This window comes from Brienomyrus brachyistius, unplaced genomic scaffold, assembly GCF_023856365.1.
Source record: "Brienomyrus brachyistius isolate T26 unplaced genomic scaffold, BBRACH_0.4 scaffold64, whole genome shotgun sequence".
In the NCBI taxonomy this organism is placed as follows: Eukaryota; Metazoa; Chordata; class Actinopteri; order Osteoglossiformes; family Mormyridae; genus Brienomyrus; species Brienomyrus brachyistius.
The window spans coordinates 904096-921656 of record NW_026042339.1 but is presented as its reverse complement, the minus strand read 5'-3'; the positions used below and the strand labels follow the sequence as shown (position 1 = coordinate 921656).

General features: G+C 46.3%; 1 protein-coding gene across 1 annotated transcript; it reads right to left on the bottom strand.

Moving 5' to 3' along the window:
* Positions 1-10594: 10594 nt before the first annotated feature.
* ccr9a (chemokine (C-C motif) receptor 9a) lies at positions 10595-13789 on the bottom strand. The gene is made up of 3 exons (XM_049002094.1): positions 13594-13789; positions 13165-13234; positions 10595-12771 (listed from the first exon to the last, which is right to left on the bottom strand). The coding sequence occupies exons 2-3, from the start codon at positions 13222-13224 to the stop codon at positions 11743-11745; spliced, it is 1089 nt and encodes a 362-aa protein (XP_048858051.1). The 5' UTR covers positions 13225-13234; positions 13594-13789; the 3' UTR covers positions 10595-11742.
* Between the last annotated feature and the right edge of the window lie 3772 nt (positions 13790-17561).

The window sequence follows — 17561 nt, the reverse complement described above, 5'->3', positions numbered from 1 at the left end:
GTCACCGCTGGCTGTGGTTGCTGCTCCCTGGCCTTCTTGGTAGCGACAGCTCATCCTTGTGATTTGTCTGTGCTTAAGTCGCTGGAGGAGGTGCTCTGCATGGTCTCTCCGTCGCCGCCCCCTCAGTCTCCTAGGTGGGCCCCGTGTTAGTTACGACTACTCCCTCACACGCAGCCCTGCTCTTTACCCACTGCATTGTGCCCAGGTAGCTGCTGTAGAGGTGATGAGTGCAGTGCACAAAGCATTATTCCTTCCCACCATTGTTCCTGTAGCTTTGTGTTTCTCTTTCACATGAAGAATGTAGCCTCCCTTCACAGCAATGTCACTAAACGTCCTGCTATTCTCCGCAGATCTGAGGTCAGTTCTGCTGTGCAGTATAGGATAGGTAGAGACATCGATATAGTATAGCAACTGGTGGTACAGGCAGCAGGGATGGACTTGTTTGATTCCCAAGGCAACAGAAAGCGGCAAGCTGACACCGGCTTGCAGTGAGCTGGGTCCTGGACGGTCACAGCAGCTGGTTTGGCACACGCCTCAGGGTTGGTGAAAGATGGTAGGAACATGGAAAAGAAATGCACATCGATTCAGGGATAAGGATAAAGATTCGTATTGATTTGATTTCAGAAGTATGGATGTGTTATCTGTGTTATCACAACATTGTACCACGCAATGAATATGATGTTTATTTCATACAGGTAAAGAGAATTTCCAAAAATTAAGGTACTTTATGTGCAAGGATATTTGTAGTGCATCTTGATTACACCTTGACCTTTCGCATCTTGCCAGATTATAAGTGTACGCTGTTAACTGGATAACATGATTACCTGGCACAGTTTCGCAGTGTCTTTGGTATTCTCCGCCTGGTCGTAGCTGGTCTTAGGTATTACAACTGATGCACACATATCCCGAGTGAGGAGATTATTGGCCCGCTTCTCATAATCCTGTTATGAGACGGACAAAGTGGCTCGGAGCTGCCTGCATGCGCCAAGCGTGCAAGCGAGTGACACGATCCTAGGCATCATCTCTCCTAAATGTGTACAGCAGGAGGTGTTAAGCCGCTTACCCTTGATCTGGCCGCAGGTCGACTACTCCTCACTGTTCAGGGATAGCTCATGTCACTTGTAGTAATGCACATTTCCCGTCATTCAGCAGTTTCCCATTTTGTAGTTCCTGTCAATCCTCTCTTCTCGCTGAGCTCGAGCCCTTTTCACGGCTCGGAGGCAGCAGCAAGACATGCTTTAGGATGGCTATCCCGTCAAAATCGCCATCTGACCTCACCATCAACCCGACCATTCGAGCGCGCTTCATGCCCGTCTGTGTCCGGAGAACAAAGGGAGCCGGCGTGGCTTAGGCTGCGTTAATAATGGCCAACGTCTCGGATTTCTCCGTCATTAGCATTCGTCAATTAGGACTTGTGTCACTGGTGTCGTTTAAAACTGTACCGGTGGGGGGATCTAATGTGCTGTAACCCAACTCTGAAAACATAATTAAAAACAGCCAATTGAAAAGTAAAATGCAATTAGCTAGATAGCTTTGTCTAGCTCTCTAATTAAATCCCCGGGTCGACATGTAAGTGAAGATCGTGAAACCATGGCAACATGACAACAGTTTGAGCTTTGAAAATATCCCACTTAAAATGATCTTTTCTTGTATTAGTGATACATGTCCAGATGTCCTCGAATGCAGGTCTTTATGAAAGCATGAGCTTTGAGAAGCCAACCAGAGTGAGACAGGACTCCATACTATCCGTGTCTGCTGAAGTCTGAGAGGAACAGGTCACCACCTGAAGACCAAGCACCTCTCCTGCTTTCCACGGGTGCTTGAAAGTCCTTCAAGGTGAGTTCACCTAGATACGAGGCTGTTCCTCTGTGTCTGCAAATGGATGCTACCTTCCATCTGCCACAGGGTGGCGCTGCAGTACCCATTTTTACCCCTGTTGAGGTACCCATCACCCACGCCTCAACAGCTGCTGGTCTTTCTGGTCGTAATTTCCATAACCTGCTCCCCTGCCTGAGTATGGCCCGGAAGAGTACAGCTGACAGAGTATTACATCACAGTTTGAACTTGATGCAATATTTATACAAAAGCTGTAGACACCCAGGCAGCCCTGGGTGACAGGAACTAACATTTTCTAAAAAGGCAGGCAAGCAGCAAGGGGCCTCTGGGGGGCTCTGTGACTTGCAGCCAAGTTAGCATGTGCTTCACCTGCTTTAGCCTCTCCAACGGTACTCCTCCCAGTACGGCGGTGCCACGCAGCAGCACGTCTAGAGATCCAGGGTGCCTATGGATGCAGTGGAGTCTACGCTGGGGGTAACGCTACCTGGTGTGGGACACCGAGCTCACACATGGACCCACTGCTCGTCACGAAAAGCACTGCCATGTGGGGATGGCAGCTGAGGGGGACCTGACCACGGTTGCATGCAGACTGATGACTAGGGCCTGGAAGAGAGAGGTGGAGGACAACGAAGTGGGGAGGTAACATGAGAGATGCAGAGCTGCTTCCCCTACACATCACAGTCACTGGCCCGGCCTGTACAACGTGGCCATCTAGCCAAGAGCTCCTTGCACTTCTGACACCAACACCATTGTCCTTCAGTCTGGCATTAGGACGTAAGCTGTGGCGATTATTGTACAGCAACGCCTAGATCTTCTGAAGGCACCGCACACACAATCTGGACTTGCTGTGGGTGTCAGATGTAATCATCCTTTCATGTTCCAAACTTCCAGTACAGGGTTCAGGCGTGACATAACCATGCAAAAAATAAATATGCACAATTTTATTTACAAGTATGTAAACAGAGTAAGGATTGAGATTTCTGAGTTTAAGCCTATACAGTTTTCAGGATCAGTTAAGGAGATCACAATAATATATATGTGATCCTTCGAAAAGGACTCGCATGTCAGAGTGGGGGGAGTGGGGGGGGGTCCTAAGGCTGACCTTAACCCTTCTGCAGCTCGGAGATCCTTGGGACTTTCCCATCCCGCTAATTTTACACACAAACTCTGCACTGATATAGAGCTACAGCTGGTGCCGAGAACATGATGTGCTTAAAAAGGTGTGTAAAGGACACCATCATAAAGGAAGGACAGACACCCTGTGGGTCTTAAAACATGGGGAAAACAAGCGGGTAGGAATGATGGACACGATGCCCCCCACTTACCTGAGAGACGCCCACACTACTTTGGAAATCAGTGCCTGAAATTAATCCGCTTCATCACACTGGCTGAATTATTGGTTGATTGAGGTCGAGGTCGAGGTTTGAAGTTAAATTCAAGGAAGAGTCAGTGGGTGATATTCCACACACAATAAACCACAACTTCTGTGCAGAGAAATGGCAAATACGCCGCACTCGTGTCCGTCTGATCGCTTGAGCGCAGTGCATGGTTGCAGTGGTGCCACTGCTAATCACTTATTATTGCTAATCACTGGAAGTTTCACAAACGATGGATACCAGAAGGAGACCATGCATGCCTGAAAATGTCAGGCTGCTTAAATAGTTCAATATGCTATTTATTATTTGTTTTCATTTTGAAATATCAGTAATACATTTATTGGGGGGGGGGGCGGCATGGTGGTGCAGTGGTTAGCACTGTTGCCTCACACCTCTGGGACCCGGGTTCAAGTCTCCGTCTGGGTCACATGTGTGCGGAGTTTGCATGTTCTCCCCAAGTCGTCGTGGGGTTTCCTCCGGGTACTCCGGTTTCCCCCCACAGTCCAAAGACATGCTGAGGTTAATTGGAGTTGCTAAATTGCCCGTAGGAGTGCATGTGTGAGTGACTGGTGTGTGAGTGTGCCCTGCGATGGGCTGACCCCTGTCCTGGGTTGTTCCCTGCCTTGTGCCCATTGCTTCCGGGATGGGCTCCGGACCTGCCGCAACCCAGTAGGATAAGTGGTTTGGAAAATGGATGGATGGATGATTGATGATAATCTGCTATTTTATTCTGTGGTCTGAACTTGGCCCTGCCCTACATATCTGAGGGGGCGTTTTTGCAGCCCATAGTATGGCTTTCCAGCCTCTCCAGGTGTGAGTTTGCTTTAAACAACTATGAAGCTGAAGAGGGAGAGAACCCTGATCTTGTCCATCTCCGTGCAAAGGAGGCCTGTGCACGGACTTCCACGACACTCAGGTCACAAAAGTGTGGCTGCCTCAAACACCGTCTCACCTCCAGCTTGCTGCACTGCATTTATAGTCGTGAATATCTAGCACTTCCCCCGCGCGCCGGTCTGCATGAACAGGGCTGAGCTGCCCCTGACCGCTGCTCACTGTGCACTTCCGTGGCTTCGCACCAACGTGCCGTCGCACGCACCTTCACGTTTACGGTGGCCATGCCATCACACGCACTGTGGGCGGCTGCCGGTGCCCTCCTCTCCCCACGCATGTGCTCGTATTCGCGTGCTGTGGGGACGGAGGGGAGTGATGATGGTGCGGAGCTGCCCTGACAGCCTCCAGACCATAAAAATCAAACCCGCAGCCCAAGAAACGTGATTCTTCTCCAGCCACAGCTACTAAAACACCATCTTCCAAAGGTTTCACCATCCGAAATGTAAACTCGCTTATAAAACCGAACATCCCCTTCCAGGGTGAATGGGTGCCTGTTGTGCTTATCTTTCACCGGGTTTCAGGCAGCACAGCCTCTGGCCGTTAGACGGATCTTCTGGATGCGCGATTCCATTCAGCTTGTAGTGTCAGAAGGCTGTCACAAGAGGGGAGTATTGTACAGATACTAATGGAACGTTTGATTGTACTAAGATTAAGGAACATTATGCTTAAGGTTATTGATCCCAGGAAAAAAAATTTGAATCAGCAAAGAGTGATTTACTAATAAAACTTCAATCATAAACATGTAATAAAACATGATTTCATAGTAATGATGTTCATCGGCAATACTTTAGATCAGGGCTCCCTAATCCCGGCCCCAGAGGGTCAGAATCCAACACAGTTTGTAGATTTTCCTGCTCAAACACATCCTCAGCCAATTACCAGGTTTAGTAGATGTGTGTTAAGCAGCAAAATCTGCAAACTGCCTTGGATTCTGGCTGTCTAAGAGCGGAATTCAGGAACCTTGCTCTAGATGAAGAGGATACAGGTTTTAATTGGAAATAGAATGTTTTATATTTCATGGGAATTAGTGTCAAATGTGACACCAATGAAAAAGTTCCGATAAGACGGGTTGCCTGATAAACAACAGCTAACTGAAAATGTCTGAACCTGAGGTGACGAGAGTGATCTAGATAAGTGACTAAAGGGGACCCTGTCGCTTCCACTGACATGCTAGTCAACATGGACCCGACATCTATGCAATGCAGAGTGAGATAAGTTCCCAGATTCTCCCCCGCTAGGCTACGGAGGGATGGCAGCTGTCACGGGTGTCCCTGCGGTAGAACGGGGCAGCTTTTCAGCCCGGGGACGTGCTTCTCCAGACAGACACAATATCCGGAAGACGGGGAACCTGATTCCTCAGCACAACAGGGGAAGGATCTACCTTTAAGGGAAAGGAGAGAGGGCAAGGCAGAAGGTGTGATCTTGGTAATATCCTGCCTACACAAGACTTGTAGGAAAAAATGGAGCAAAGAAAGCCAGCCTAAGACCAGAGGAATCCAACTCGCAGAAAGTTCACTGACAAAACTAGAACTGAAGATAACTCCTTTAATGCTGTAGGGTTATTTAAACGTGCAAAGAGATCAGAGCTGGGCTGGACACGTACTGCTCATGACTGACTGAAGATGGTGGTGGTGGTGGTGGTGGTGGTGGTGGGGGGGGGGTGTTGAACATCACACCTGACGTCTCAGTGACATGGAAACTTTGGCCACAGACTGAGAAAAAACCCACTGAAATCAGATACGACTACAGATAAGACCCTCGGCAGGTTTTTTTCCATTCCCTAGATTAAAGACACCTTTCTTCTCCTTGTTTGAGAAATCATCACCGCTGAATTCAGGGTTGTAATTTGGGGTCTTTGTCAAATTGAGGTCTGCGCTTCACTACAGTCAAACGTTGTAAGGTTGAGCAGGGTGGTGCCACAGACTCAGTGGGGGGGCTGACCTGCTCAAACACACACAAACACACACAAACACACACACATGTTGGCGTACCGATCTAAATGGGGACCTTTCATTCATCTCTATGCGAAAAACCTTAATCCTAATCACGGCAACCTTAACCCCTACCCAACCCTAATCTTAACCTTTAGTAACCAAACAAAATACAAGAGTTTTGTTATTTTTTTTTTTTTTCAATTGCATTCGCAGATTTTGAAAAATTGAGGTTATTCAAATGGTGACCTGAAATATGTTAGTAAAAGTAAGCAAGTTTCAGATTTTGCGACACTTTGAGGACATTTTGGTCCCCAAATGTAACCTATACAAATGCTCGCACACACGCGTGATTACCATGGTCAATTTTCAGCCTCCATCTAAAAACCTGAGTGCTCAGGATATTAAAACAGCAGAGAGTGGAGATGCACAGTGGCAGTTGAGCGCTCCCTAACTGTGTGGAGGAGGTGGATGTTGCATGAGATCCTGGGAAGGGTCTGTTTGTACGGTCAACAACTTAGCGTCCTGCTGACCTGGAGTGTTCCTGCTCCTTAGCAGTATATGAGAAGGGGCCTTCATGTTTAAACGCAAAAGCTGTCAACCAGGGGAGCAGACAATCTGTGCCCACCCTTAGTTTCACCCCTGGCTAACAGGCTAATTTACTCCAGAACTCTGAGCTCGGCGGCCTTTCTCAAATGTCGTGGTCGTACATGTCTACACAAGAACAGAGAAATAATGGGATCTTAAAAGTGCACAAAAGTGATTTAATAAGAATCGGTGCTGATTTCTGGCAGCCCTGTGCTGTCCGAAATTTTCTGCTAAGTTCAAATTACAGCACTAAGCATTAATTTATCCCCAGTATTTCACCCATAGAGATGCCCCACCTAAATATCCACCCCCAACGCTTGGCCATAGAGATGCCCCACCTAAACATCCACCCCCAACGCTTGGCCATAGAGATGCCCCACCTAAACATCCACCTCCAATGCTTGGCCATAGAGATGCCCCACCTAAACATCCACCCCCAACGCTTGGCCATAGAGATGCCCCACATAAACATCCACCTCCAATGCTAGGCCATAGAGATGCCCCACCTAAACATCCACCCCCAACGCTTGGCCATAGAGATGCCCCACCTAAACATCCACCTCCAATGCTTGGCCATAGAGATGTCCCACCTAAACATCCACCCCCAACGCTTGACCATAGAGATGCCCCACCTAAACATCCACCTCCAACGCTTGACCATAGAGATGCCCCACCTAAACATCCACCTCCAATGCTTGGCCATAGAGATGCCCCACCTAAACATCCACCTCCAATGCTTGACCATAGAGATGCCCCACCTAAACATCCACCTCCAATGCTTGGCCATAGAGATGCCCCACCTAAACATCCACCTCCAATGCTTGGCCATAGAGATGTTCCTCCTAAACATCCACCTCCAACGCTTAGCCAAAGACATGCCCCACATACACATCCACCTCCAATGCTTGGCCATAGACATGCCCCACCTAAACATCCACCCCCAACGCTTGGCCATAAGGTACCAATTTTATCTCATTCTGTTAACTTTCATTTTCATATTTGAGCTCCTTCATTTGTGCCAGATGACCTGTGCAGAGGAGCTGCTCACTGACTCTCCAGTCCTGACTCTTCAATCTTCCCCCTCTCCTGTCCTGACTCTCCAGTTCTGACTCTTCAATCTTCCCTCTCTCCTGTCCTGACTCTCCAGTTCTGACTCTTCAATCTTCCCTCTTTCCTGTCCTGACTCTCTACTCCTGACTCTTCGATCTTTCCTCTTTCCTGTCCTGACTCTCCAGTTCTGACTCTTCAATCTTCCCTCTCTCCTGTCCTGACTCTCTAGTCCCGATTCTTCAATCTTCCCTCTCTCCTGTCCTGACTCTCCAGTTCTGACTCTTCAATCTTCCCTCTCTCCTGTCCTGACTCTCCAGTTCTGACTCTTCAATCTTCCCTCTCTCCTGTCCTGACTCTTCAATCTTCCCTCTCTCCTGTCCTGACTCTCCAGTTCTGACTCTTCAGTCCTCCCTCTCTCCAGTCTTGGCTCTCCAGTCCTTCCTCTCTCGTGTCCTGACTCTCCAGTCCTGACTCTCCAGTCCTGACTCTCCAGTCCTCCCTCTCTCCTGTCCTGACTCTCCAGTCCTGACTCTCCAGTCCTCCCTCTCTCCTGTCCTGACTCTCCAGTCCTGACTCTCCAGTCCTCCCTCTCTCCTGTCCCATATTCTTCATGTGTGTCCTGCCAAACCAGCTGCTCATATCTGTTACTCATCTCAGCATCACTCATTTTTCCTTCTTGCTTTTCCTTTGCTTTTATTTTCCTAACATGTGTTAAAAACCCATAATAAAAACTCAAATATAGTCTCCATGACTTCTTTCCTGACTAAGAACCTTTGAGACTTCCCGGAAATACGGCACCAATACAGTACCCCAACGATAGTGATACATTAATGAGTGGGTATGAGGTTCTGCTTCAACAGCCTGGTGAGTAAAATGGTCGTCTGACACCTCCTTTGTCAGGCGCTCACATCCCACACAAACTCTGTGTGGGTTGAGCTTTCCTGTCCATCAGAAGACATGCAGTTAAGTGAATTCACTTCTCTAAATTGCACATAGTTTGTGTTTGTGTGCTCTCTGGACCCTCAGCCGTCAGCGATATGACCCCGTGACATCATTCCAGCCTGCTCACCCTCCTGCGACGTCGCTCCCGCATGCTCTGCCGCTGAGCCACTGTCCGTCCTGCTGTCAGAAGCAGCACCTGCCTGCCCCCCATTGTGAGACTTAAATCTTAAAATTGGAACTGGGACTTTACCAGCTTGTTTATTTGACTTCCCCTGCCGGCCCCTGGAAGATGGGATCCCCCTTTGAATCTGGTTCCTTTCTTCTAGGGAGTTTTTCCTTGCCACTGTCACCCCAGGCTTGCTCACTGGGGGCTTTGGGCATTATAATGTAAAGTACTTTGAGACAATGTAATGAAAATGCACTATACAAATAAAACTGACTTGAATTGGATAGCCTCCAGAAATGCAGTTTCAATGACTGATTTCTCAAAATCAATACTTATTTCAATGCTAATTCCAATCTGACACAAGATCTTCTTAATTCACCCATGCGGAAATGTAAAACATTGAAACAATGTCGCGATATCAACACTGATTTCATTTCCAAAACTGAACAGTACTTCAACCTTGAATACGTGTAGAACTGCCGGCTAGATCTGCGCCGCGTTTATAACAATTCATACATAATGGCTAAATTTCTTTCAGATGTCATCCAGCATCATCTCCCGTTTCCACAGTGTGTGACACCTTGGCTTAGAAACTGTCCAGAGCAACGTCTGTGTAATATCAGCATTATGGCGCTCAGGAGAGCCAGGCATCACAGCAGAAGGAACAAAAGGAAACAAAGTTTCAAAGACAACACACTTGTTAATTGTGGTCCTTGCACAGATTAAGCACAAGTACCAGTCACACATGATGGGGAAACTCAGGGAGGTCTGACGCCGGACAGTAAGGCACACACATGGTGGGTAACTATACCGTATACAGAGATACGAAAGGATCAGGCAAAGATCACACACACAAACACAGGTACAGTGTTAGGGCACATGCAACAATCATATACACAGCACAGCGATTTACATAACGCAGAGAAGGGCTATTTACAAATAGTGCAGAGCATGCTGGGAGATGCTGAAGAGCCATCTCGCGGGCACTACAATATTTAACAGGTGTAGGGATCTTCAAACTGCCATAGATAAGACCTACATAGAAAAACAGCCACACTACCGTTTTAGCAGTAAACTGCAAACGGAACGATAGAATCGTTTGCCTGAAACAGAAACAGATGAACAAAAAAGCTGAGGAAATAATGCAACTTTACATGCACTTGCAGGAGTGGACTGAAAAAGGTGCACTGACACACTTGCATGCATCACAATCAAGTGTTTCGTCATAGAGCGAGAATGTTTGCAGAACAGTTGCTCGAGTGATGTCTGCGGTTGCGAGCACGATGAACTTCCCCCCCCCACCCCGAGTCTGAGAGGAATAACAGACAGAAAGGTGTTTGGTCTCTGTGGTTGCGTATAATCTTGGTAGATACCATCACTGGCAGCTGGCAGCAAAACCTCAGCGCTCAGTCTCAGCTTATTTAGGACACTGTGAACCCATTTCCCCAGTGTTGTAAGTACCTGAAATAATATTTCAGCTTTTACAGTTATACCAGTAAAACCAAAGACATGCATGGGGATTTACAACTGAAAATGATTATATCTCATGTAAAACCCCCAGTTATGCTATACCAGCTAATTGCTAACCCTGGCAAAGAGTTCGGGAAACGTTGCATGGTCACTGTGTGGTCTGAATAGCTTCTTTACCAGGCACCTATTGGACACCTGTCCACCTTCCATGTCCATTTTCCATGTAGCTGTCCTCTCACACCATATTCCTGAGCTTTACACTGCGTACTACAAACACAGCTGCAGAACTGGCAACCTAACCCTACCCCCCCCCTTTCCTTCTGAAGACCTGCTATGGTTTAATTATGGTACATTCTAGTCCTGTGAGCTTCCTCCTGGCTACGAACCGCAATTCGCTCAGAATCTTTACATGTTTCTGATTTCAAGTAGTGAGACTGAAATATTATGGAAGAAAAAAAACAAAAATCATTATTTTCTCATTCACAAATGGTTTATTCTCATCCCATTTAATTATAGGTAAGACGAGCACATGAAAATATGGACAGTCAGTACTGTACAGTCTGCATCACCTGGAAAAAGTATAGAAGTACAAGCAAATATAAGCTCATTCAGCAGATTCTGACTGCTGCAAGATCCTACAATCACCGCACAAAGACAACCATGAAAATCATATTAAACACTTTGTGGAACACTGAGTTAATGCTGTAAATACATTACAATACCAGAAGAACTGTCCTATTTCCACTGCCGCTGTCGTACAAAGGCAAAGTTCCGCAACTTTAATCGCAATTACTTTTCTGGTTAATATTTTCTCAAAATTAAATTTTGATTAAAATCAAGTCTGTCAGACTGTTTTGTCTGGTGACAAATTACCTTAGTTTAAGGAGGCATGTTTTTGAAGGAAATTGAGTTTGAAAATTACTATAAAATCCACACAAAAACACTTTTTTGTTTCGGTGTCAGAGTCAGGACTAGTTACTGTTTTTTCTTTGTAGGACAGTAGGTCAGCATAGTTAATAGTTTCTGCCAAATACATTTATAAACTATATACATTATATATGTACAAAATTTTTTACACAGGGGCGGCATGGTGGTGCAGTGGTTAGCACTGTTGCCTCACACCTCTGGGACCCGGGTTCGAGTCTCCTCCTGGGTTACATGTGTGTGGAGTTTGCATGTTCTCCCCATGTCGTCGTGGGGGTTTCCTCCGGGTACTCCAGTTTCCCCCCACAGTCCAAAGACATACTGAGGCTAATTGGAGTTGCTAAATTGCCCGTAGGAATGCATGTGAAAGTGAATGGTGTGCGAGTGTGCCCTGCGATGGGCTGGTCCCCCATCCTGGGTTGTTCCCTGCCTCGTGCCCATTGCTTCCCGGATATGCTCCGGACCCCCCACGACCCAGTAGGATAAGCGGTTTGAAAAATGGATGGATAGATATTTTACACATTCTTTTGTCAAAAAAGTAGACATTTCAGCTAGTCTCAGAGGTTCGCTACAATGACAGTGCCGGCGTCGTCTCTGTTTCTGACGTACTACTGCGTTTCGTTATGCTGTGTTGACCATACCGTCTGCAACAACCACAGCTTTGGAGCGCCTTCAACAGATCATCACGAAAGCGCACCCCAATGAAGACATAGAGGATTGGATTGAGGCAACTGTGAGTGTAGGCTAGGCTCTTCAGCACCTGACTAATGATGCTAAGGCGCTTAACCTCTTCGCAGTCTGTAATTGTGGTGTTAGCTGCCTGCGTCACCTCAACCAATAGGGCACCGTTGTGTGGCATCTGGGAGAGAACAAATACTGCCACAACTGCCAGGATGACGCGGAGGGCCTTGTGCTTCGCAAAATTCTTGGACTGCAGCAAAGTGCGGATGATGACAGTATAGCAGAATATCATGACCAGCAGGGGCAGGCAGAAACCCATGCAGATCTGGAGGGACAAAACCAGGATTTTGATGCGGTTGTTCTGGTTGAACCAGAAGACCATAGTACAGTTGGTGTCGCCTTCATAGGTCTCCTTCGCTTCGCCAAAGATGAACTCTGGGAGAGACAAGACAACAGCTAGCAGCCAGACTCCCATGCACACCAGCTTGCTTTGCAAAAGTCTTTCTCTTTTGGAGTTCTTGAACTTAGTGGCCTGAACAATGGCTACATAACGGTCCACGCTGATGCAGGTCAGCAGCAGCATGCTGCTGAAGAAGTTGATCTTGTAGATGGCTATCACCAGCTTGCAAGCTGGAGTACCGTAGGTCCATCCATGGACAGCGTCTGTGGCCCAAAATGGTAGAGTCCCCAGGAACAGCAGGTCGGCGATGGCAAGGTTGAGCAAGTAGATGTCCGTCATGGTCTTCAAACGCTTGTGAAAGTGAAGGTAGATCCATACCACTAGCAGATTGCCTATGGCCCCCACCAGTACAATCAACCAGTAGAGAGGGGGTTCATATTTGCTTCGAAACTCCCTGACAGGACTCTTGTCACAGAAGCCACCATCTAGATTATCTAGTGTGGTGAAGTCATCATTCTGTAACACGTGGAAAGCAGAACAGAACATTTATTATTACATGACGTTCTCCCATTCAGGACAACATTTAACCCTAAAACAGATCTGTGTAGTTTCTTAGTTTTCTGACATCTTTTTTCCATTTCTGCAAAATACATGACAAAAACACACCAGACCTGTATCTTGCGGTCTATTTTTATTTTATTTTTTTTTTAAAAGAAAAACAAAAGAATTTCGTATTTGGTCGCCATCCCAACCCACATGAGGTTTATTTCGCATCTATGTCTGTCAGGAACACCACCGCGTAAACGTTCTCGAGCACAGGTGCAGTGATATGAAAAGGGGGGGGCAGTAGCATGAACTAGAAAGAACTACTTTATTTCTCTCATGAAAGAAATTGAGAAAGATACATACGTTCTTATTATCCGTGAAATCATTCCAGGAATAGGTTACGCCACCAGCTGGAATAGGCATCTTGTCTGATCTGCAAATAAATTCAGAAATAAATATACATATATATATATATTTAAATGATATCAATATATAGGCACTGTAGAGCTGTTTTATAGGGAAGAATGACTGAAAAGCGCAGAAATACCGTGAAGTCAGTAAGTACAGAAATACCGCCAGAATGCACCTTCAATTCCCGACAACAGCAGCTCATGAGATTTAGCGATGATCACTATTTAAGATATTTTCTCACATTTCACGATTACTACATCAGTCGATTTAAAAGCATTTCTAATCACAAAAACATATATCAAAAGTAGCTTTCAAAGTTTAAATACACGTCATTGTAAAAATGCAAAGAAACACGTTTTCTTAGGCTAAATGGTAACTTACTGTGATCTTACTGTCACTCTTCGCGTCTCCGCACTTTTTCTCAATATGAATTTTCTGGCTCCATCGCAAGTTTATAAGGTTCCACTGGTAACCACAGCGTGACGTGTGTAGATACGGACACCGCTTCGTTAGCCCATTGAATCAACATGTGACTGTGTTGCGGGGAGGGACGGGCCCACTGATACGAAAGTCGTCCTTGTTGTAAACGAAGAGAGGTGAATCCCCCGCGTTTGTTTTGTGTTCATAATTCATATGCATGTTATGAAAGTGAGCGTGCCTCGCTGTGTGCGTGTGTGTGTGTGTGTGAGAGAGAGAGAGAGAGAGATGGGGGGGGGGGATCTCGGCCAGGTTAAACAATGTAACAATGTATCTAAGTAATTTAAATACATTTCTGTGTATTTAAGGAGTATGTTAAATAATACTCGCTATTTTCCTTTATGAAGGGTAATGTTTTGTGTTATATTCACAAGCCAAGTTACTCGTCATGATTGAATGTAAATTCATTCATATGAAACTTTCATTAAGCTTTCAACAGGAAGGTAATGATGACAATTTGCTAGAAAATTGCGTTGCCATAATTACATATAAATATACCCCTGTTTTTTTTTTTTTAAATCTTGACAGTGCTGTTGTATGTCAACAAGGCTGAAGAATTAAACCATTTCACAGAACAGTTTTACATAGATACAAAATGTCAGTTAATTACCACTAAAGGACCATAATTGTATGTCTGGCTATGATATTGTAAATATGACACTGAAATGCAGGTTCCAAATGCACAGAACAGCCTTGTAGATGCAGGTGCTTAGAAGCCCACCTTTCCAAAATAGCTTTGCGGTTCTCAGTTGATCAGTTGATATGCAGTTTTCACCAGAACCTGGGGTGCCTGTAAATATTTCTGTGTGACTGACCACACAGGTTTTGGGGAGTTTCATTGAAACAAACTTTCACTGAAACAGGAGCGCTTTTGAAAGACTGACAGTAAGCAGAGGAGCCATAAAAATGCACTAAGGTCTCTGCCACAAACACCTCTTCCCTGGAAACAGCAATGAGGTCCCTCAGCAGGCTCCTAATAAGGTGTCATTCGACAGTGTCGAATGGCAAGGGCACCTGAGAGACACGGGGTGTACAGCGAGGGCCGGATCTACCTTCTCAGGGGCTGCAGGAGAAGCTTTATTTTGGACGCCCACCTACCAGGAAAAAGAATGACTATTTCGCTTCCTCCGCCTCGCAAAATAAGTCGGGAGCCCTAGGCAACTGGCTGTCCTGACTGCAGTTAGAGCCGACCCGCGAGCAGCTATGTTAATAGTGTACACCAAAGGCAGCGACCCTGTCAGACTGACAAGAATCAGGGCAGAATTCAGACGGCTTTTGTATTCTTTTTTAATTAACGATCCGCCGTGAATGTGGCTAAGACTTGGCCTTGGGCTTTCATCGGTGTGTGCTTCTTCTTCAACAGTGCAAAGGGCTGTTTATTAAGACAGTCAGCGTTATTAACAGTATTAGGTAATAGTAACTGACAGGGTGTTAGAGTAGCATCTGGTCAATGTTTATCTTAGATTCACAGCACGCTGCGTAGGAGCCATATCCCCACATGGGCCACACCCCTGCAGTTGGTACAACCCACAGGAGCCACGCCCCCCACATGAGCCACACCCTGCATTAGCCACACCCCCACAATTGACACACTGCGATATGAGAAATCTCCCACAGGAGACACATATCCACACGAGCCACACCCCTGCAATTGGTACAACCCACAGGAGCCACGCCCCCCACATGAGCCACACCCTGCATTAGCCACACCCCCACAATTGACACACTGCAATATGAGAAATCTCCCACAGGAGACACATATCCACACGAGCCACACCCCTGCAATTGGTACAACCCACAGGAGCCACGCCCCCCACATGAGCCACACCCTGCATTAGCCACACCCCCATAATAGACACACCACAATATGAGAAATCTCCCACAGGGGACACATCCTCATTGGAGCCACACCCTCAAATGAGCCAGACCCCCACAAGAGCTATTTAATTCTCTGTTTCACAGGGATTAAAACTCACCCCAACTCAGCTCTGGGGATATTCTCCTCAAAGCTCTCAGGTTCTCTGCCAATCGAATACTGGTTGTTAGAATTGCTCGGCATCCCACTATTATATGGAGATTACTTAAGTTTGAGCATGACCATGGAGGAAAAAGTGATAATGAAATATTTAACACGAGAAGATGTCCATACTTGCTTTCATTTTGTGTTCTTTGACGGGCAACGGGTGAGAACAATGAAAGCCTCAAATCCATTTTCACCTGGTCACATTACAGCCTCAGCTGGACCACAAACAGAACAACAAAAATTCTTCTTCAGCCTAACAAGTCTCAACAGTTCCTTTCACTGAACTGATCGTATTTCCTCGCAGAAATTGAGGTGTCTTCACCTAGGAATGCTGAACGCCATCACCTCTTCATCACAGAATCCACATATCCAGTGTCATTCTCCAGTGCTTTGGTCTACCTCTGATTTTTATGATCTCTCAGGAGATGAATGCCTGACTGCTGCCATATAACACTCATGTACCAGTCAGTTACACTCCTACTCCCTCTGATGTCCTCATCTACACATCAATGAACGTGTTCTGTCTCCTCTTCCCACTGAAGGCACTTTTCCTGCTCAAATAACCCCTTGGCATCACCTCAGATTAATTTTCTTTCAGCGAGAGATTTGTGTTACCTTCAGAAGCAAAGAAGACAGTTCAGAACACGCATTAACATAGGTGTCATCGCAGTGGTTTATAACAGAGTTTCTTACGTGTATTTGAAGATCGGTGCAATGTTTCAGGCAAAATAATCTTGCTTATATTTAAGCAGTGCATGGCAGGATTGCCCCCCCCCCGCCACACACACACACACACACTTGGCTAAATTCATTGGGTGGCTCACCCCCCATCAGCAAGATTTACCCTGGGGGCATGGGGGACCCCAAAGTCCAGGGCTGAATGTTTATTATTTTTGTCTTGCTTTTGTCATTCTGCCATATTCACAGAGCTGGAAAGTTGAATAGATGTTTAGATGTTTTAGAGGTGAAGACATAAGTCTTCTGACGAAGCAACAAAGACCAGCGCTGGGGCCATCTCATGGTTCTTTAAAAAGGGTTTTTTAGGAAGGGCTTCAGAGATCTCTGCCAGTGGTTGGAGGACTCCATTTCATCCCATCCATCCATCCATCAAGGTGTCATGTAGGAATATCTCAATCACTCGAGAAACAATCTGGTGAAGTCAGAACTAATAATGAACATTATCATTTAAGGCAGATGATAATACAAGATTTTTAGCGCAAACCTGACCTTTTATTAAGCCGTTCATGTCAAATCTTTTACAAAATTTTGGAACATCAAGAAAAAAAAGTTAACGTTGAAGGATGCGGAGCTGTGCTTGGACAAGGTGCGATTTTGGACGTAAGGAGGCGGAGCTAGACTATGCTGGGCTCCATCTATATTTAAACTATGGGTGCTGGTGTATAATACTGTAAACAAATGTGCAGTGGTGACACTTCTGACATCAGTTATTATGTCAGGGTCACATCAACGATGCGGCAGAGAGCAGAAGGAGATGCGTAGAAAGAGGAAGTTTATGGCCAGGTACCAAAACAAAGCAAGACTGACTGCGCAGTGCAGAATTTCCCCTATGATTAGTTTGTAAATGAAAAGGAAGGTTGTCTAGGTTCGGTGAATGACACACTGTTTGTGTTGCAATCAGCTCAGCATAAAATCCAGTCCTGCAGTTCTATCTGTCTTCCCCCTTTTGGGTGCCACGTATCTCTGTATTTTCGTTTTTGATTGTGCCAACTGTTCCCCCGTCCGCCGCCGTGCTTGTCCGCCACCAGCTCGATCCAGCTGTGTCTGGCCTGCTGACACCCCCGAGCTGTCATCGCACAGCAGGCTGCTCGTGTGGGACTCCCCAGGCGAG

Bases quoted from the DNA above. Each gene is read 5' to 3' on its own strand.
- ccr9a (XM_049002094.1), bottom strand. From the start codon at position 13,224: ATGCCTATTCCAGCTGGTGGCGTAACCTATTCCTGGAATGATTTCACG. The intron at 12,772-13,164 runs GTATGTATCTTT...CACGTGTTACAG, and splicing joins ATTTCACGGATAATAAGAAC to AATGATGACTTCACCACACT.